Below are 19541 nucleotides of genomic sequence, written 5' to 3'. Positions count from 1 at the left end.
TGGCACTTTGGCATGCAGCAGGCAATGGGAAAGTTTCAGCGGATGCTCTTCAGGGCAGAGCCCATGGCCAGTCCCTTGTCATGTCTTCCTTTGCTGTTGGTTTTCATGTCCTAGGTAGTCTTGTCCTAATCAGTCCTGCTCAAACAGTGTCCCCTTAAGGAGATAAATTACATCTGTGTGTGTGTGTGTGTGTGTGTGTGTGTGTGTGCGCGCGCGCGCGCACGCGTGCGTGCGCACATATGAATGCAGGTGCCTATGGATGCCAGAGGCACGGGATCTTCTTGGCTGGAGTTACAGGCAGTTGTAATCCACCTGTTATTTGTGCTGGGAACTGAACTCAGGACCTCTGCAAGAGCAGCAAGCATTCTTACCTGCTGGGCCACCTCTCCAGCTCCAGGAATCAGATTTAAAATTTCTATTGTAGTTGGTAAGCAAAGTAAAGTTGAGAACTTCTGACCGTGAGGCTGTAAGTGTCTTCTCCTGTAAAAATACCTTATATATGTTGTAGTTTTTATTAAGGTGAAATTCACAGCTATCAGGTGTGTTTCATGTATTCACAATGTCAGGTGATGACTTCCTTTATATAGGTCCCAAATATTTTCATCATCTTCAAGTTATGCCCATATACCTACCTTCCTCTTTTCCTTTCCTTAACCCTAGGGCAGCCCACAGTCTGTTTTCTGTCTCTGTGATTTTTACCTGTTCTGGGTATGGGCCTTTCTTTCACACAGGCTAATGTTTTTGAAGTTCATTTGTGTCGTAATGGGATGCAAAGTACTTATTCCTTCTTATTGGATGAATAAATACTATGCCATTGTGTGTACACTCCAAGGTTTGGCGATCCATGGAGGTGTTAGGGCACAATTGATTTCTTTCAATTTTTGGCCATTGTAAACAGTGTTTCTGTGACTATTTACATATTTATATTTGAGTCCATATGTTCAATCTTTTGGTGATCTACTTAGGATGAAATGCTGGGTCTGATGGTGATTCTCTGTTTAACTCTGAGGACCTGCCAGCTGTCTTTCTCACAGCATCTGAGACGGTGCTATATCCCAGTCATTGTTCTATGAGGGTTCTAATTCTCTGTATGCTTGCCAATGTTTGTGTTCCTTTGAGAGAGCACAGCCATTCTAGTGTGTACAGTGGTCACTCAAAGCAATTTTGGTTTTGATTTCCCCAATGGCTAACTATGGTGAATATCTTTTCTGGTGTTTATTGGATATCTGTGTATTCTTTGGAGAAATGTCTATTTAAGACCATGGGCTGTTTTAAGTTGGGTAGAAACCACAGACTTTTTTGTTGAGTTGTGTGAGTTCTTTATTGCAGACATTAGATCATTATCAAATATATTATTTGTAACTATTTTCTCCCAGTCTGTAGGTTGTCCTTTCATGTTTTAGTGATGTCTTTTCATGTACAAAGTGTTTTAACTTTTGTCAAGTCCTATGTTTGTTTTTCTTATGGTTTTGTCAACATATGCTAGGATCCATGGCCGAATCCATGGCCATGGAGATTTACCTTGATATTTTCTTCTAAAAGTTTTATGATTTCAATTCTTATCTTGTGTCATTGATCCATTTAAGTTACCTGCTGCATATGGTGTGAAGCAGATCATAACTCCTTTCTTTCACATGTGGCCATGCAGGTATCCCAGCACAATTTGTTGAAGAGTCCATCCATGATGGGGGATGGTAGCCTTGTGAAAAATCAGATGGCCATAGGTACTCAAGTTTATTTCTGGATCTTTAAATCTATTTTACTGTTTTCTGTGTCTGTCCTCACACTAATACCACATTATTTTGATTACTGTAGCTTTGCTGTAAGTTTTATACTGAGCAAGTGTGAGCTATCCACCTTGGTTCTTCCCTTGTGAACAGTGATTTTGGTGCTTAGTGTCACTTCGGTTCCCTGTTTGGCCCTCACCATTTGGCATGATAACCAAAGACTTTCCATAAGTACCTTTTGTCGTGTTGAAGAAGTGTTCTTCTGTCCCTCACATTTTCAGCATGAAATAGGGCTGGGGTTTGTCAAATGCTTTGTGTGCAGCAGTTGAGGTGATCATGTTACTCCTGAGTGCTATATTTTATCGATGAGTTTCCTATGCTGAGCACTCTTGCATTTTTGGATCAAGTCCTGTTTGCCCTGGTGTATAATAGTCCTTGGTGTATGTTGTAGGATATGCCTGTGTGCTGATGCTGTGGATGGGGGTTTGCATGTATGTTCATGTAGGATATTGTTCTGTAGGTTGTTTGCTGTGTTGTCTTTATGTGGCTTTGGTGTCAGGTGATAACCAGGCTTCTTTGCTGGTTCCTGAATATGCCAGGCATGCTCCTGTTGTGGGGCCTTTTGCCATGGCAGCACCATTTGCCTAAAATAACTTGTCCCTGGGTATCTGTACCCTCCTTCAACCTGTCTCCAACAAAGCACTCTTGGCTCTTTCGTCTCATCTTACAGTTTTCTCAATAGCAATTGCCATTTTCTTCATACGATAGAAGTTAATTATTCATTATTATGCTTTGCTAACTTTCTTGTCTGGGTCTGGAGTTAATTTCTTTACCTCACTCATCTGTTCATTCGATCTCCTGTGTGACCACTGATACTTTTAGAAAGCAGGACTCTGCAATGTTTCCCTGGCCCTTTGGCTCACTCATCATCTTTTGTTCCTGATATTGAGAGGCTGTGAAGTTGTGGGGGTGTTGTTAGTGGCTTGTCTTCTCAGCTTTTTGTTTGTTTCCTTGTTAAGTTTTACGTGTCTGAGAGGATGAGAGTTTCCATTTTCCATTTGTCTACTTGTTTTATGTTATAGGGATCTTCCTGGTGAAGAGTCTTCACTTGGCATTATGTTCCTCACTCCTGTTGAGGACAGGTGGTGGGGAAGCCAAATGAATGTCAGATACAAAGATTTCACAACAGTCACGATGCTAACCTGTAGCCAAAGACACGAGTGCATTTCAGGCGTGTCTCAGAGGAGGCACAGAGATAGTTGTGCTTGGGCACAGCCTGGGAAAAATGGGTGTGCAGGTTTTAGAGCTAGTGGTATCAATGATTAAGTAATGAAGTGAGAATGGGAAAGGAGGGGGAGGAGAGAGTAAAATATGAATGAAAGATATAGTATATGGGTTAGAGGTGTGAGGAATGAATAAAGAGGGTACGGCAGAGTAGGTGCATGGAGACGAAGAACAGTCATACAAGCCTGTTCTGAGAAGTTCAGAGGAAACAAGCAAGCAAATGTATAGATAAGTGTATAAAGAACTAGAAATACAAATTTGCAAAAGGAAAAGCGTAATGGAGTAGAAGCTATGATGGCACCAGGCACTGTTTCTCTTAGGCTGGTTGATGTGGCCTCCTCCTCCCCCTGACCCTCCTCAGTGTCAATCCTGCTGAGGGGAGAGGGGACTCCTGGACTCGCTTCAGATAAGCCACATAGGCTAACCTTGGCTGATTCCTCGTCTATGGTTCCTACCTTCGAGTGACAAATTGGTTTCCGATTTCTGGTGTTTTGAGGTTTTTCCTTTCCCTTTCTCCCTCCCTTCCTCCCTCCCTCCCTTCTTTCCTTCCTCCCTCCCTCCCTCTCTTCCTTCTGTCCTTCTTTTCTTTTTATCCTTCATTCCTCATTATTCTCTCTTTCTTTCCATCTTTCCCCTCTTTCTCCCCACCCCCTTTTTCTTCCATTGGGACACAGGCTCTGAGGACAGCTGGAAAGTCCACCAGCTTGTGTCCACCTTTGTTTTGGGGAGGTGACTTCTTCATTGTGCAGATGGTTAACCAATTTGGTCGCGACATAGGATCGTCTTAATGTGCTCCTGAATTTGGTTTGCAAGTGCTCTGGGGGCGTTTTGTATCCGTCCACATCTGGGACATTGGTCTGCAGTCTCGTTGGTGGTGTTGTGAGCTTACCCAGCTTTGGTATCAGGGTCACACTGACTTCATAGAATGAGTTTGTTAGTGTCCCTCCCTCGGCTGTTTCCATGGGACAGCTCGAGGAACATTAGTGTCAGCTCTTTCCTAAAAGTTTGACAGAATTAAGCTGCGAATTAGTCTGAGCTTTTCCTCTTACTTATTTTAAAAGATTTAGAACATTACATCTATTTCTCTATTAATTAATTAACTCATTTGGTGTGCGTCTGAGTGCATGTACACGCATGTGAGCGTATGTACAACTCAGAGATCGGAGGACAACTTGTGGGAGTTGGCACTCTCCTTCTGCCATGTAGGTTCTGGGGGTGAACCTCAGGTCTCAGTGCCTGGTGGTGGCAGTTTCCCCAACCGAATCCCCGCACCAGCCCTGGGCTTCTCCTTGTAGGAAGCCCTTTGTCACTTCTTCAATTTCATTGCTTATGGATCTGTTTGAGTTATTAACACATTATTGATTTAACTTCATAGTTCATGCGCATTTAGAAATGCATTCATTTCTTCAGCGTTTCCAGCTCTTGGGGATGGTTGGCCGTTCTGGTTGTTTGGGTGAACTGGTTCCTTTGTCCTTGCTGTTAGGTGTTTGCTGGTTGGCTGTGTTGGACATGACAAATCCTTACCTGCCTTCCCTTGTACACCTACTCATCTTGGGAAATATGTTCTTTTCCTCCACCATACACATTTTCAATGGACTTGCTTCTTGTCACTCCTCTGGGGACACACGGGACCACTGGGTAAATGCTAGCTGGAAGCACTGTGAGCTTCCCAGAGGAAATGAAAATGCACAGACTTGTGTTTGCCGAGTGGCAAGACTGAGCTGGACGTACTCAAGATGGCCACCCACTGAGTGGGTCTCAGAGAAGTGGGAAGGCACGGCTTGCCTCTAATCCTCCACCTGTGCTCTCTGGGTGGTTTTTGCTAGTTTTATTATTATATTTCTTCACTTGTTTTGAGTTTACATTTTTGTCTTTTAAAATACAGCATCTAAAGGAGGACACTTAAGCTGCTTGATCCAAGCCCTTATTTCTTGTGTAATGTAAGCATCTCATCTCATGAATGTCCTCAAAGCAATGCTTTAGTAGTATCCCACGAATGTTTCCATGTTTGCCCTTTCCATTTCCATTTGAAATACTTATTTTTTTCCCTGGGGAGCTGGGGAAACAGCTCAGTCATTAAAGCTCTTGCTTTGCAAGCATGAGAAAGAAAATGAGATAAAGTCATGGCACATGCTTATAATCCCAGCACCAAGGAGTTGAGACAGATGTGTGTCTATGTCCCCAGAAGGAAATGTGATATTGTTGACTTATTTTACAGCTGGGCTATATTAGGCTCAGATGCATCAGTTCAAGGTCATTCAATCATTAGGTGGTGCACAGAGAATGTGGGTCATGGTCTGTTTTAGAAAAAAAAGATACAGAAAACTGCACAAAAAGAGATGAGTGGAGGTCGGGTCACATGTCCTGTTTCCCCTCTCTTTGCAGGATGGATGAGGGTGACGTCCTGATCATGCATCCTGGGATCATATGCATCATGGTGAGACTGCTGCCTCGCCTGTACCTTGACGATCACCCACAGGTATCTCTTGATGAACACATGTGCTTTGTCTCTGTTACCTGGCTTATCGATAGAGTACCTTCTGGGGTGAGACTTTCTTTGTTCTAGTGTGCCATGGTTAGCAAAGCCAACCCTGGGCAGAACCTCTTGAAGGGTGGTGTCAGTGTGTCTGGGACCCTTGATAGAACTGTGACCACCCTTCGAGCGTCATTCAAAGTAGTCACTCCTGTGGATTAGGTGACCGTCTAAAAACAATAGGTGAAAAAACGTAGTTGAAGGTAATGCTTCAGCTTTGTTTCATCCGTGGTGGTGTCCGTTTCAGGAAGAAATGACAGGTAATTGGTGTTCATGTCATCTGAACACAGCTGCGACATGGTACAAATTTTGAAGGTCTTCGAAACTTGGGACAACAGGAGTGGAGAGTGGGGATCTTGCTGGTAGAGATGGGACTGGTCTCACTAAGAAACAGTAGTGTCTGGTGTAGGAGTGAAAATAGCCCTAATGTGGTCCATGTTCATATGTCCTCTGGTGACTCCACTTCTTATTCTGCATTCTGTTCTCCTGGAGAACAATGACACAGTGAGCATAAAGCTGGTGAGTAGGAGATCCAGCAGAGTGGCATGGAATGTCCTGGATAAATGCGCTATGGAGTTAGTAATAACTATGCCATAATAGTCCTGGGTCATGGGATGATACTCCACAATGACATGTTGCATGTAGCAGTAGCTCCCTAAGCTTCCCCTGCCCAGTGATGGGTAGTTATCTTAGGTTGTAAGTACTATGAAGTGGCCTAATAGGGTGTGTCCATGTTTTTAACTAGCACATGGCAGTATTTCTCATGACCCTGTGTGTCAACAGGGATGGGGATACACTCCATATGGTACTGGCTGGGATGGAACCCACCCCCAAAGGCTCCTCCATTAATGGATCCAACACTTCAGGGTCCAGCACATGTGACCAGGGGCCACTGAAGAGCTAGCTCAACTTGGTCGTCTACCTGTGTTCTTGTCTCAAGCTGTTAGTATGGTCTGGGTCTCCTCTATAGGGTCATCTGCATCTGGCCTCTATCTGTGTCTCTATGTGGATTCTGAGGAGGGCACACAGCAGCTTAGGGCCCCCAGAGGCACAAAGCAGAGGCTTCTAGACCTGGAAATTTGGGTCTGAGACAAGTCAACATTGTCTCCACAGTGCTTCATCAATTCAAGTGAAACAGTCACAGGCTCAGCTTAGCCTCAGTGCAGAGGGAAATAAATACTCCTTTATCAATGTGAGTGCTGTCATGTGTGCACAGGAAAGGGGGACTTGCTGGGGGCCAGTTTAAAGACCAGCTTCCTTAGGCATTCTACTCTTAAATCAAATGCATTGTAGCCAATGAGTTCCCTGAGGTCCAAGATCTTTCCTTCTTACCTTAATGCCTAACATGTGCCTGTCTTAAGCATACTGGAAACTCACACACACTGGACAGTCCCTCTATGCCAGGAATACAGTGTTAGCCATCTTCCCCAGAGGTTCTTCAAAGTCCACAACCAGCCATTCCTTGCCCCATTCTGCAAGTGCTTGAGGCTCAGGAGAGTTGTATGACTTCCCAAGGCCTTATAGTTGGTGAGGGAGAAGATCTGAAAGACCCAACCATTGGACATGCTCAATGATGCTCTGATCTTTGCAGTTCCCATGAAGTGCAGGGATGTGCATTGGCACAGTGCATCTTTCCAGGGGCATTCACCTTACCAGGAGGCTGGTTTCTTCAGCTGTTTTATACAATACAATGGGAATGTCTATGTGTCTAGGTGTCTTGGCAATCAGCTTGATGGCTGTGTTGTGCAGAAACCCACTCCAGTGACAGACAGTGAAGGGACAGAGCTGACGTACAGAGGGGCTGTCCTGCTGCTCCTCATCCCCACGGATGTGGCTTAACCTGGCATTCAGATGTTTGCTTGCTCTGTGATATCAACCCCGCAAATTAAGTATGCAAACAAGAAATCCATTTGGCACGGTCCTTTTCTTCTATTCAGGTCAATAAGTAATTGAGGAAAAGTCCCGATTCATCTTCACAGTTTCTCAAATATGCAGATGAACACAGTGATGCATTTTCTCGGATATTTTCTGCAGATGCCACATCAGCAGCTATTAAAAGTTGGATAATTACAGTAATTAATTTCTGAAAGGGGGTGGGGGAGACCTCATACTGACAGATAGAATAGTAAATCAAAGGAGAAATGAAACCACACGAGAAAGTGCTGAAACCAAGCTGCTTTTAAGCTCCTGCAGCCTTTGCTGCCATGGAGAGGAGAGGAGTGGGGTGTCTCAGTAGATGGCAGTGTTAGGAAGGGATGGAGAGCTGCTCCTGTTCAGCTCCTGAGGGTCTGCAGGCTGCTCCTAATGCTCAATATGCTCTTCATCTTACTCTGACCCTTCCTCCCCTTAGCTGAGAAACGGTTGGTGCCAGAGGCCACTGCTTAACTAACCTTATGGGTGTCCCATTCTGCTTTATTTCCAATCATAGCTACATTAAATTTGTTCTATGTGCAGCCCTCAGAAATGCCAACACTACAGGCCACTCTTAGAAATAGATAATACAGTTCTTTCTCTGCCTCTAGCATTTTCATCCATATTAAAAACTGGGAGGTAGAAATTCAGTTGTGTACAAGGCAAAAATATGGGATTCAACTCAGTTTCTTGGCCTCAGAAAAAACCTAATTCATTGGGAAGATGCTTTCCTTTCTCATAGTTCTCAGCAGCCTGCAAGGGTCTGACTCTGTAAGGACATTGCTGGGGGCCATAGCTCTAACCAGTCCCAAGTGCCTCTCCATTTCCTCCAGGGCTGTGACCCTCAGTCAGTTGTTGGCAGAGGGATATTTGCTTGTACACAGGACAGCTATAGTACAGAGGGTGGGAGGTCAGATCCAACTTAACAGAGTTGGCTGTACCCCAGTCTGTGCTGGAGAAGCCAATGGGATGGTTTGCTTCCATGAATAACTGGAACCCCCTAGCTTGCACCTCTAGTTATTCAGGGATGAATGGTACCAGAACTCATGCTCTGGGTTTGAGGATGGAGAGGCAGACGCCATAGGAGATACTATGATAACACTGAGCTGGCTGCAGGAGACTTCATCTCCAGGCCTTGGGGCATAGAGAGAAGTAGGGACACTGGTGTGAGGCTTTAGAGAAAAGGCATGCCCACCCTCATCAGGAGAGTGGGGAGGGAGGAGGACTCAGACACAGAGAGGTGCAAACGAAGGGGCCTATTTGGTTTTGTTCAGTTGGGTTAAATCATGGAGTGGGGCTGGGAAGGTCAGCCATGATGTCAAGAGCCTTGTATGCCAAGCTAAGAGATCTGAAGCATCTTTTCCAAACATTGTGACCACCATCACTTGTTGATTTAATGACTACGTATTCTACAAAGGCCATGGAGACAGTAGACCATGGTCAGGTCTCTCGTGTGCCATCCAGTCATTACAGAACCATAGGGGATGTGATCTTTGACCTCTCACTTAACAATATCATTGTCCTTATGACAGTTATGAAGGTGAATGAGTGCCAAGGCCATGGCCATTTGACAAGGGAAGACTTTAATCCAATGGAGAAGCATATCTGTAGCTGGAGTTTTCCTGCCTGATCCACAGTCAGGACAAATCTCTCTCACCTGCCAGTCCCACGCCTCTCAGACCCAACCAAGTAAACACAGAGACTTATATTGGTTACAAACTGTATGGCCATGGCAGACTTCTTGCTAACTGTTCTTACAGCTTAAATTAATCCATTTCCATTAATCTATACCTTGCCACATGGCTCGTGGCTTACTGGCATCTTCACATGCTGTTTGTCATGGCCATGGCTGGCAGTGTCTCTGACTCAGCCTTCCACTTCCCAGTTTTATTCTCCTCCTTGTCCCGCCTATACTTCCTGCCTGGCCACTGGCCAATCAGTGATTTATTTATTGACCAATCAGCAACACACTTCACATACAGACCATCCCACAGCACTTCCCCTTTTCTTTTTTGTTTTCATAAAGGAAGGTTTTAACCTTAACAAAATAAAATTACATATAATTTGGGAATTTGGGCATAGCTTCTCTTACTACTTCCTGCTGGAGGGGGGCTCTATATCTTATGGGGACACAAAGAAAATTTTAGAATTATGGAATAGTCCATGAGGCTGTATTGTCTGAGCCAGTTGCCTTGAATCCGATCTGGACGTTGGATTATCTGGGCCATGGTGTCATCGGAGACCTTTCAGGGGGTCTTGGCTGGTCAAACCTGATGTATCTTAATCTGGAACAAATCCATAGCCTCTGGCTTTCTGTGGAAACAAAAGCAGAGACTCCTTTCCAAAGCAACATATCCTTACATCCAAATTTTGAAGTCAAGGTATCTTTAAAATATACATTTTGGCATAACTCAACAGCTTTTACAATCAAATGTTTTTCTGCAGTTAAAAATCCCAAAGACAACACAATCCAGATTCTCTGTGTAATATTCATCTTCACGTGGCTTATTTTTTATATTAATTTTACTGTCTCTTTAAAGACTTTATTTTTTAAAACTATGTATTTGTTTATATAACTGTATATATCACCTTTTTTTGTCTCTTTCAAGCCTATGTATATTTTACACACATTGTAAACTATTACATCTGAATCTGTCTTATTGTGAATCTATTGCTTTAAACTGCAGCAGATGTGGCTGCTGGCTCCGCCCACCTCAGCTTCCCAACATGGCGGTGGTACGTTTTCCACCAGCTCTGGGAGCTATCCTGGGTCTCTCTGCTTTTATCCAAGCAGCGTGTAGCCCAGAAACCTCTTTTTTTGTTTTGTACTAGCAAAGGCTAAATCCACTATGCAGCTTAATGTGCCACTTGCAGAGGTCTCATTCCTGCCATCCTGCACGCATGCTAGGAACCCACAAGTAGCTCAAACCAGCAGCTGCCGCTCATTTGAGAGAGACAGTTAGGAAGCTGTTTTTAGCTCTGTTTTAGAATCTTTTCTCAGGTTTTAGGTGGAAACTCTTGCCAACACGTTGGACGCCATTTGTAGCTAGAGTTTTCCTGCCTGACATCAACTTAGCATTAAGACATATTTATATGTTTTTGTGTTGGAAGAATTTAAATGAAATATAATCATTCGGTTTTAAATGGTCCATTCAGCGAAGGGGTAAAACATATATCCGTGCTTTCTAAGTCAGTGTTTCTAAGTGTGAACCCTTATTGTTAGACATAGAAATTTAGGCTTTGCTTTTATATCTTGAATTTAACACTAGCCTATGGGATTTTTTTTAAATAATTCTTCACTATAACAAGCTTTGCTATATACATGTAATCTTTAAGCTTTGTTATCCATGGACCTTCATGCAGCATATTTGAACCTGTCAGTTTTGTCCTCAACTTTCCTTCTTGGAAAATTCTTTGCATTAGGACAAAATTCTATTTTACCACACGAGGTCCTTCCTGACATAAATGAATTTTCCTTTAATATTTTTCAACATCCTCAACTTATAACTGTTAGTACCACTGCTACTTGATGGCCCTTTTGTGTCTTAGTTTTTCCTTAAATTTTAGGATAAAAGGGCTGAGAAAGAAATCAGAGAAACATCACCCTTTACCATAGCCACAAATAATATAAAACACCTTGGGGTAACTCTAACCAAACAAGTGAAAGACCTGTATGACAAGAACTTTAAGTCCCTGAAGAAAGAAATTGAAAAAGATGTCAGAAAATGGAAGGATCTCCCATGCTCATGGGTAGGTAGGATTAACATAGTAAAAATGGCAATCTTACCAAAAGCAATTTACAGATTCAGTGCAATCCCCATCAAAATCCCAGCACAATTCTTCACAGACCTTGAAAGAACAATACTCAACTTCATATGGGAAAAATAGAAAACCTAGAGTATCTAAAACAATCCTTTACAATAAAGTAACTTGTGGAGGCATCACCATCCCTGACTTCAAGCTCTACTGTAGAGCTATAGTAATAAAAACAGTAATAAAAATGCTTGGTATTGGCATAAAAACCAACATGTGTACCCATTATGGAATTGAACTGAAGCTCCTGACATTAATCCACACACATATGAACACCTGATTTTTGACAAAGAAGCCAAAACTGTATAATAGAAAAAAGAAATCATCTTCAACAAGTGTTGCTGGCATAACTGGATGTCAACATGTAGAAGACTGCAAGTAGATCCATATCTATCACCATGCACAAAACTCAAGTCCAAGTGGATCAAAGACCTTAACATAAATCCAGCTACACTTAACCTGATGGAGGAGAAAGTAGGAAGTAGCCTAGAATGCATCAGCACAGGAGACTACTTCATAAATATAACACCAGTAGCACAGACTCTGAGAGCAACAATTAATAAATGGGACCTCCTGAAACTGAGAAGCTTCTGTAAGGCAAAAAACACAGTAAATAAGAGAAAACAACAGCCTACAGAATGGGAAAAGGTCTTCACCAATCCCACATCTGACAGAAGGCTGATCTCCAAAATACATAAAGAACTCAAGAAACTAGACAGCAAAATACCAAACAATTCCATTATAAAATGGACTCTCAACAGAAGAATACCAAATAGTTAAAAGACATTTAAGCATTGCTCAACACGATGTCTTAGTCATCAGGGAAATGTAAATCAAAATAACTCTGAGATACCATCTTACACCTGTCAGAATGGTTAAGATCAAAGCCACTGATGACAGTTTATGTTGAAAAGGATGTGGAACAAGGGGAACACTCTTCCACTGTTGGTGGGAGTACAAACTTGTACAGCCATGCTGGAAATCAGTATGGCAACTTCTCAGAAAATTGGGAATCAATCTACCTCAAGACCCAATGATGCCACTCTTGGGCATATACCCAATGGATGCTCAATCATATCACAAGGACACTTGTTCAACTATGTCCATAGCAGCATTATTTGTAATAGCCAGAACCTAGAAGCAACCTAGATGCCCCTCAACCGAAGAATGGGTAAAGAAAATGTGATACATATATACAATGGAGTATTACTCAACTGTAAAAAGTAATGACATCATGAAATTTGCAGGCAAATGGATAGAACTAGAAAATATCCTGAGTGAGGTAACCCAGACTCAGAAAGACAAACATGGTATGTTCTCACTCACAAGTGGATACTAGATGTAAAGCAAAGGATAATCAGACTATAACCCATAGCCCCAGAGAAGCTAGGAAACAAGGAAGACCCTAAGAGGGATGCATGGATCACCTTTGGAAGGGGAAACAGATGAGATCTCCATGAGTAAACTGGGGATGATGGGGGGTGTGGGCAATAGAGAGGAGGAGATAAGAACATGAGGGAACAGGATGGTCAAGCTGGGGGAGAGACAGAGTAGGAGAGCAATGAAAGAGATATTTTGATAGAGGAAGACATGATGGGGCAAGGGAGAAACGTGGTGTTAGGGAAATTCCCAGGAATTCACAAGGATGACCCCAGATTAGACTACTAGCAGTTGTGGTGAGGGTGCCTGAACTGGCTTACCCCAGTAATCAGATCGGTGAATATCCTGTCATCATAGAGCCTTCATCTAGTAACTGGTGGAAGCAGATGCAGAGATCCACAACCAAGCACTAGGCTGAGCTCTGGGAGTCCAGTCAAAGATAAGGAAGAGGGATTATATGAGCAAGGGGGTGGGTCAAGATAATGATGGGAAAAGCTACAGAGACAACTGAACCAAGCTCATAGGAACTCACGAACTTTAGACTAACAGCTGTGGAATCTGCATGAGACTGGACTAGGCCCTCTGCATAGGAGAGACAGTTGTGTAGCTGGGTCTGTTTAAGAGGCCCCTGGTAGTGTGATCAGGATCTATCCCTGGTGCATGAGCTAGCTTTCTGGATCCCATTACCTATGGTCAGACACCTTACTCACCCCTGATGCAAAGGGAGGGGCTTGGTCCTGCCTCAACTGAATGTACTAGACTTTGCTGTCCTCCCCATGGGAGAACGTACCCTGTTGGAGGAGGGGATGAGAGGTGGGCCGGGTGGTGGGGGGTGCTTACAGGGGTTGGTGGAGCGGGAGGAGGGATGAGAGAGGGATCTGTCATTGGTATGTAAAATGAATAAAAACATTTTTTTAATAAAAAATTAGGAAATATTTTTTAACCATAAAATAATATCATATTCTAATGAAAACCCAGGAAGCTGTTGCAGATGCACAGGTAATGAACGTCAACAGTCCTGGAGACATTTCTGGGTTTTTTTTTCCTACAGAAATAATTGAATTAACTAATTGGTTAAATATTTAAAAGTCTCGTAACCAGCTTTCAGCTAGTACTTTTCCTAAAAAGTGTTGACTCTTCACTTGAGTCCACAAGGTCACTTCAGACAGGACGAAAGCTTGGCACCCCTGGCTTTATTTTGTGTCTGTCTTTTTTCTTTGAGCCCGACACATGCCCAGCTCTGCATAGCACATGCCAGTCACTTAAGGCCTGGCTACTGAGTTCTTTCCTCCTCCTTCAAAGTCAAAGACACAGAAATAGATGTTCCAAAGCTACAGTCACACGGACTCCAGGAATTGCAAAGCTCCCCAGGACAGGCCATCCTGCATGTGAAGCAGTTCTCTGCAGAATGAGACTACATCCTGGAGCAGAGCCATCCTGTGCCCAAGAAATGAGGACTCCTTTGGACTACCCCGTTGCTCCGTAAAGAGACAATGATCAAGCAGATCTGTCCTCACCAAGACTGCATAATTACGAATACCTCTTTCCTCTTTGCTCAAATTTTCTACTTAAATATGAAGACCAGGTCAGTACCCCGAAGATGGTCACATCTGTCTGTTTCCCTCAAAGTTTGCCACATTGGCCAAATCTCCTCTCTTCATGTCCCACCATTATTCAACTCTTTAGTTGGCGTATTGTGATGGGAGGCTGAACCTCACCTGTCACCCAAGTTGACACTTTTGCCCTAAACTTCCTGTTTACTGTGAACTACAAGGGATTTGGGCTAATTTAACAACTTCAGTTAATAGAAGCACTCCTAAGTTTTTGTTTGTGTGTAAACAAGGTACAGACATAAATACCCTTGAGGACAAGTTATGCACACAGCCATACATAAAAACAGGCCACTCACTGCCCCTGAAGACATTCTAGCTTTCATTTAGATGCATCACTTGTCATTTTTAATAGGCCACTGATCTGATTATTTCCCCCATAGCATTAAGCAACCCTTAATTCTAAACCTTCACTTCCAATGACTTAACAGAACCGAGGGGGAAAATTGTGTCTCTTAAATGAAAGTGAAGAGGTCGGCTGAGGAGGCTTCATGTGTAGACGCAGGTTGGCATTCCTGTTTCAGTAGGTAGTCTGCAGAGGGAGGCATCCGTACGAAGGGGAACTCCAGACTCAGTAATGAGGGCCAGGAAGCCTGGTGTGTGGGGCCACCGGGTGGTCTGGATGAAAGCCGTTAGCAACCAGAGAGCCCCAATGGGCACCACAGTTAGGTTCAGTTTCAGCCCACGGACTGACGGTCTCAGGCTGCCCTCTGCCTCCTGCTCTATCTTAGGGGATGTCATAAGATTTTTTTCCTTCAATACTGAATTTTGTTCTGCTCTGGGATTTCTAAGGAGACAAGTTCCGAGAAGGTGATAAAGGCTAGGTCAGAGAGGAGAGAGAAGGTCTGAGAAAAGTGAGGCTCCTTAAAATTTATCATTGGTTTTGACAAAGCCTCTAAAATTTTCTTAGTACTTTCCTATTTTTTTTTAAAGTTTCTTTTTTAAAAATATTTTCTAATTTCTTGAGAATTAACAGTTTCATATTTTTGCCTCTAGATGCTTTAACATTACAATTAAATCTGGTTGCCCATTCACTGTCTTTATTTAGGACTTCTAGTTCCGTGTGGACAAAACATTGTAAAAGCAGTTTAGAATGTCAAGTGTTCCATGTTTTGTCTCAAACACTCGAAGTGTTGAACTGCCACATTCACCAAACATGGCGCCTGCTGGTGTCATGGTGGTCTTTCTCCAAACACTTCTCCCTTCTTTCAATTGCTGTTTTCCATTTTAGTGACTTTCTAACTTTTCTTTTTCTGCTAGCTGGTGGGTGTGTGGATTTACTTACTGCTGTGAGGGGCAATCCCCCCACTCGGATTATTTCACACATTTATGTGGACATGAAGGGTCCAAGACAGTGAGGTGGGATTTGTTACCCTGGCTGAGGCTGCTGTGTGTCCTGAGGAGTCCTGCAACACCTGCATTCCACTGGGCTGGTGGGGGCAAGCACCTCTTACCTCCAGCAACTTCATGGTCAGGCACTTGGCATTTCTTTTACTCTTTTTCTTTTTTTTTAAGTCTTTATGTGGGAGCTGGAGAGATGGTTCAGTGGTTAAGAGCACTGGCTGCTCTTCCAAAGGATCTGGGTTCAATTCCCAGCACCCACATGGCAGCTCACAGCTGTCTGTAATTTCTGTTACAGGGAATCTGATGCCTTCATATAGACATACCTGCAGGCAAGACACCAATGTACATAAAATAAAAATGAATAATTCAAAAAGTCTTTATGTGTATAGGCATTTTACTTGCATGCCTGGTGCCCAATGGAGGCTGCCCCCCCGATTGGGAGTTAGAGTTGTTAGCCATCATATGGGTGCTAGGAATTGAACCTGAAGTGCCTTTGCAAATAAAAGGATATTTAGCAACCAGCTCAGAATAAACCACTGGGCAGGAAGGACTCACTGACATCCACCCACTCACGCAACATGCATGGTTGAGTAAGAGCCTGTGCTGGGGCCTGGTGCTGATACAGATGGGTCCTTTTATGAGGATGGCTTGTCCTTGGGTCCCAACCCCAAACTTCCCTGAAAAGAGTAAGAAGTAGTTTATTATCTGAGCTAAATATGGCTTGGAGAGATCTGGGGTTCCTCGAACGACGTGTTCTACTCTGAATGTGGTCACATGAACTGCTGCAGTCAGAGCACAAATACTGACATGAAGCACAGCCTCTGGCAATACATGGGTGAGGAAGGCAGGTGAGTGGGTCTCAGCAAAGGAGGGAAACCCCCGCTATGAGTATTAGATGCCATTTAACGACATTCGCAGCTTTTGAGTTGGTGCGAGCTAGTGGTCTGCTAACTTAAAGGCTGTTAGGTCAGGTATAGAGGTGGACAATAAATTGACTGTTATGGGGATTCTAGGTAGCCCAAGTCAATTTTGGCTCTGGATCTGTAACATCCCAACTCTACAATCATGGATATTTTAATCAGTCAATGAGTCTTGTCCAATGTTTAATATAGATGTGACTTTTCCCCCCCTGGGAGCTTCAGAAAGCAATGGGAAAGTGAGCATTGTTGCTGAGTCCTGGGCGCATATTCCCAAAGCAAGGCTTGGACCACTCGCTCCTGGCCAGGTTGCCCTTTTTGCAAGAGGCATGGCTGTGAGAACGTATGGAAAACAATGTCCCGGCCAGATGCAGGTGTCTGAGAGACTCTTGTCTGCCTCCAGTGTGCAGCCTGAATTAGTGTCAAGTGTGTTCCTGAGACCTGAAGGCTCTGGACAGGGCGACAGCTAGGAGATGTCCTGCACAGCCCATTAGGACAGAGGGGAGGGACTTGAGGTTCATGTATCTGTGGACTCATTTGTGCCTAAGTTTGGAAATGGGCGTCATTTTCTGGAATTTGCCTATGTATTTCAAACACTTGAACTGATACCTAAATATCAAATTTCAAATACCTGAAATATCGACAGTGCTAATAGCTACGGACAGCATTACAGAAGGATGAGTGACTGAAAAGGGCTGTTTCCCCACAAGGAACTTGGTAAAGATCTGTGTTTGTTACACTACCGCAGTCAATACTCTGTGTTTTCTGCCTTTCCCACGAAGCCCAACCTCAAATATTTCCATTATTCTCCGATAAAAAAATTTCAGGCTGTATTCAAAGTCCAAGCGGCTTCTTGGGGCGATCTATTAGCAAAGCAAGTGGGATTCATGTGGCCCAAACGGCGGCTGGCCATTCTAGCTTCTTCAGTCTTACTACGTCATTTCCTGTATCTGCACCTCAAGTTCAGCTCCTCAGACTAGGTGTAGGTCACAGAAATTGCAGACTGAATTTCTTGGGACCAGGGATCATGGGAATGCATAAATAAAGGCAGGTAATAGGGAACAGTAAGGCCTCTGGCCACAGGAGGTACATTTACCCATGTAAAGGAGTTCACATTTAACTAAGGGGAAAATAGAAATAAAAGCAAACTGCACCTAGCAATCCAAACACTCCTATGGCCATCGTTCACGCCTCTTATGAGGTGCCGGGTTCTCTTTACAATGAATGCAGCATGCACAGTGAACCACAGGCTTCAGAAGACAGCTCAAGGTGCCCCTTGTTCTGACATCATTATCAGGACCTAAGGAGATGGATGGAAGTGTTTCAGCCTCACCTGCAAAGTGGGTAATGCTTCCCATTGAGAAGAGCAGTGGAGAGGGGACCCCGGAGAACTTAGCCCTGTGCCCTTAGCATGTGCATGCCAGGTGTGCTCCTTACCCAGAACTTCTGACTCTCTAGTTGGGTCCGGGGAGTTGAGGTCATGGCATATACGATTCTGCAAATGTTAATTGGAGTGTAATACGTTTTAGTCAAACATCAGCCAGCATATGGCTGGAGTAAGCGTGATGGCAAGAGGAGAGGGGACAAGACGGTCCCTGCCAGCCAGTGTGATGAAGCAGAATCCGCTAGACCAGAACTCAGCGGCCAGGATTACCAGGCCTGCACCTGGGTCTAAGGCACAGTCACGCAGGGAGGGAAAGAGCAGAAGTGCTGTGAGTCTCAGTGGTCACAGGTACATTCTGCATAGTCTCAGTGGGGATGAGACTGGCACTTGAGGAATTTCACTACGGGAGGAAGTGAACCCACTGACAGGTGGCCAGGCTCTGAGCCCGGGCCTAGCCACACCTACCCAGAGGACTTGCTGAACTCAGGACCAGCTCTGAGGAGTAAGCATGTCTACAGAGGGGGAGCCACAGGGCTGCAAGCCCCTCACTCCCAAGCCTGGGGCAAGAGCCTGCCATGGGTGGTGGGGTACAGATTTGAGTTGGGCCAGGCCTGGGATGAGATCTTGGAGTAGGCACAAAGTCACCGGAGGGTACTATCTAGATGTGTGACATCTTCTAGAGCAGGACTCAGAGACTCAGTGGCTTCTTGTGTCAACTGTGCCAGAAGACAGTGGGTCTCTACACACTTGTCAAGAGTGAGGTCCGTCCTGGCATTCCAGGCTCCCTAGCTCCCCAGGACTGGTGATCTCAGGTCTTCAGGATTTGTGTCTCACTAGGATTCTTTTGCCGTTGCTGAACTGAGGCAGAATCTAACAGAAAGAAGAACAGACCAAGCACCTTTGCATGGTATCTGAAGACCCTCATTTTGTCACAGGCATGCCTTGTGACCTTTAGATCATGACCCCGGGGCTGTGCTCATTCTCACCTCCAGCCTTTCCACATGCTGATCCTTCAAAAACAACCACACACTCCACATCCAGCTAGCTCTCGGCTCACTACTCTTCAACAGGTAATTGGTACATCAACTGATCTGGATTCTTTGTCAGCTCTCTGACTGGGGTGTACCTCTTAGCTAGAACATTCTGTGATTGCATTTATTAGGCAGATGCTGTGCATGAGGCACACAGACACCATGGAGTTAGGGTTATAGTAAGAGATAGAGTCTCAGGCTTACAGTTTTGGGGGATAAAGCAGGGGAGGAGAGAGGAGAGAAGAAGAGATAGAGAAAAGGGGAGCAATGGTGGATGGAGAGAAAAATTGAGAAAAGAGGGGAGATAAACAGTCATGGTGTGACATTGACCACTGGAGGAACGGAGCAGCACTGGTTTGGGAAAGTCAGAAAAGATGTCTTCGGGGAGAGGACATGCAGTTGCCCCTTGATGCTAAGTAGGGGATCATTAATGGGATAGAGCCCGGGCAGACATCCTCATCTTTAGCTATTAGTCAGAAAGGGGCATGGCATTTTCAACAGAGGGGCATAGAATGTCCCCATACCCAGAGCCAGGTGGATGAAACAGAAGGGAGCAAGTAGGTGTATTAGTAACATTTTTCTCTTTTCTGAACCTGACATGAAGCAA

The 19541-nt window shown here is 44.2% G+C and overlaps 1 protein-coding gene across 1 annotated transcript in view; it reads left to right on the top strand.

Annotated features, from left to right (window-relative positions):
* Wdfy4 (WDFY family member 4) overlaps positions 1 to 19541 on the top strand; it is a 249625-nt gene that overhangs the window by 61371 nt on the left and 168713 nt on the right. Inside the window, exon 13 of the mRNA XM_052733905.1 lies at positions 5397 to 5490. Coding sequence (XP_052589865.1) covers positions 5397 to 5490 — 94 coding nt within the window. The remainder of the gene's footprint in view (positions 1 to 5396; positions 5491 to 19541) is intronic.

The sequence above is a fragment of the Peromyscus californicus genome, unplaced genomic scaffold, assembly GCF_007827085.1.
Source record: "Peromyscus californicus insignis strain IS unplaced genomic scaffold, ASM782708v3 Scaffold_12__1_contigs__length_115047231, whole genome shotgun sequence".
NCBI classification, from domain to species: domain Eukaryota; kingdom Metazoa; phylum Chordata; class Mammalia; order Rodentia; family Cricetidae; genus Peromyscus; species Peromyscus californicus.
Note: the sequence above shows the minus strand (reverse complement) of the source record. Positions and strands in the feature narration are given on the sequence as shown.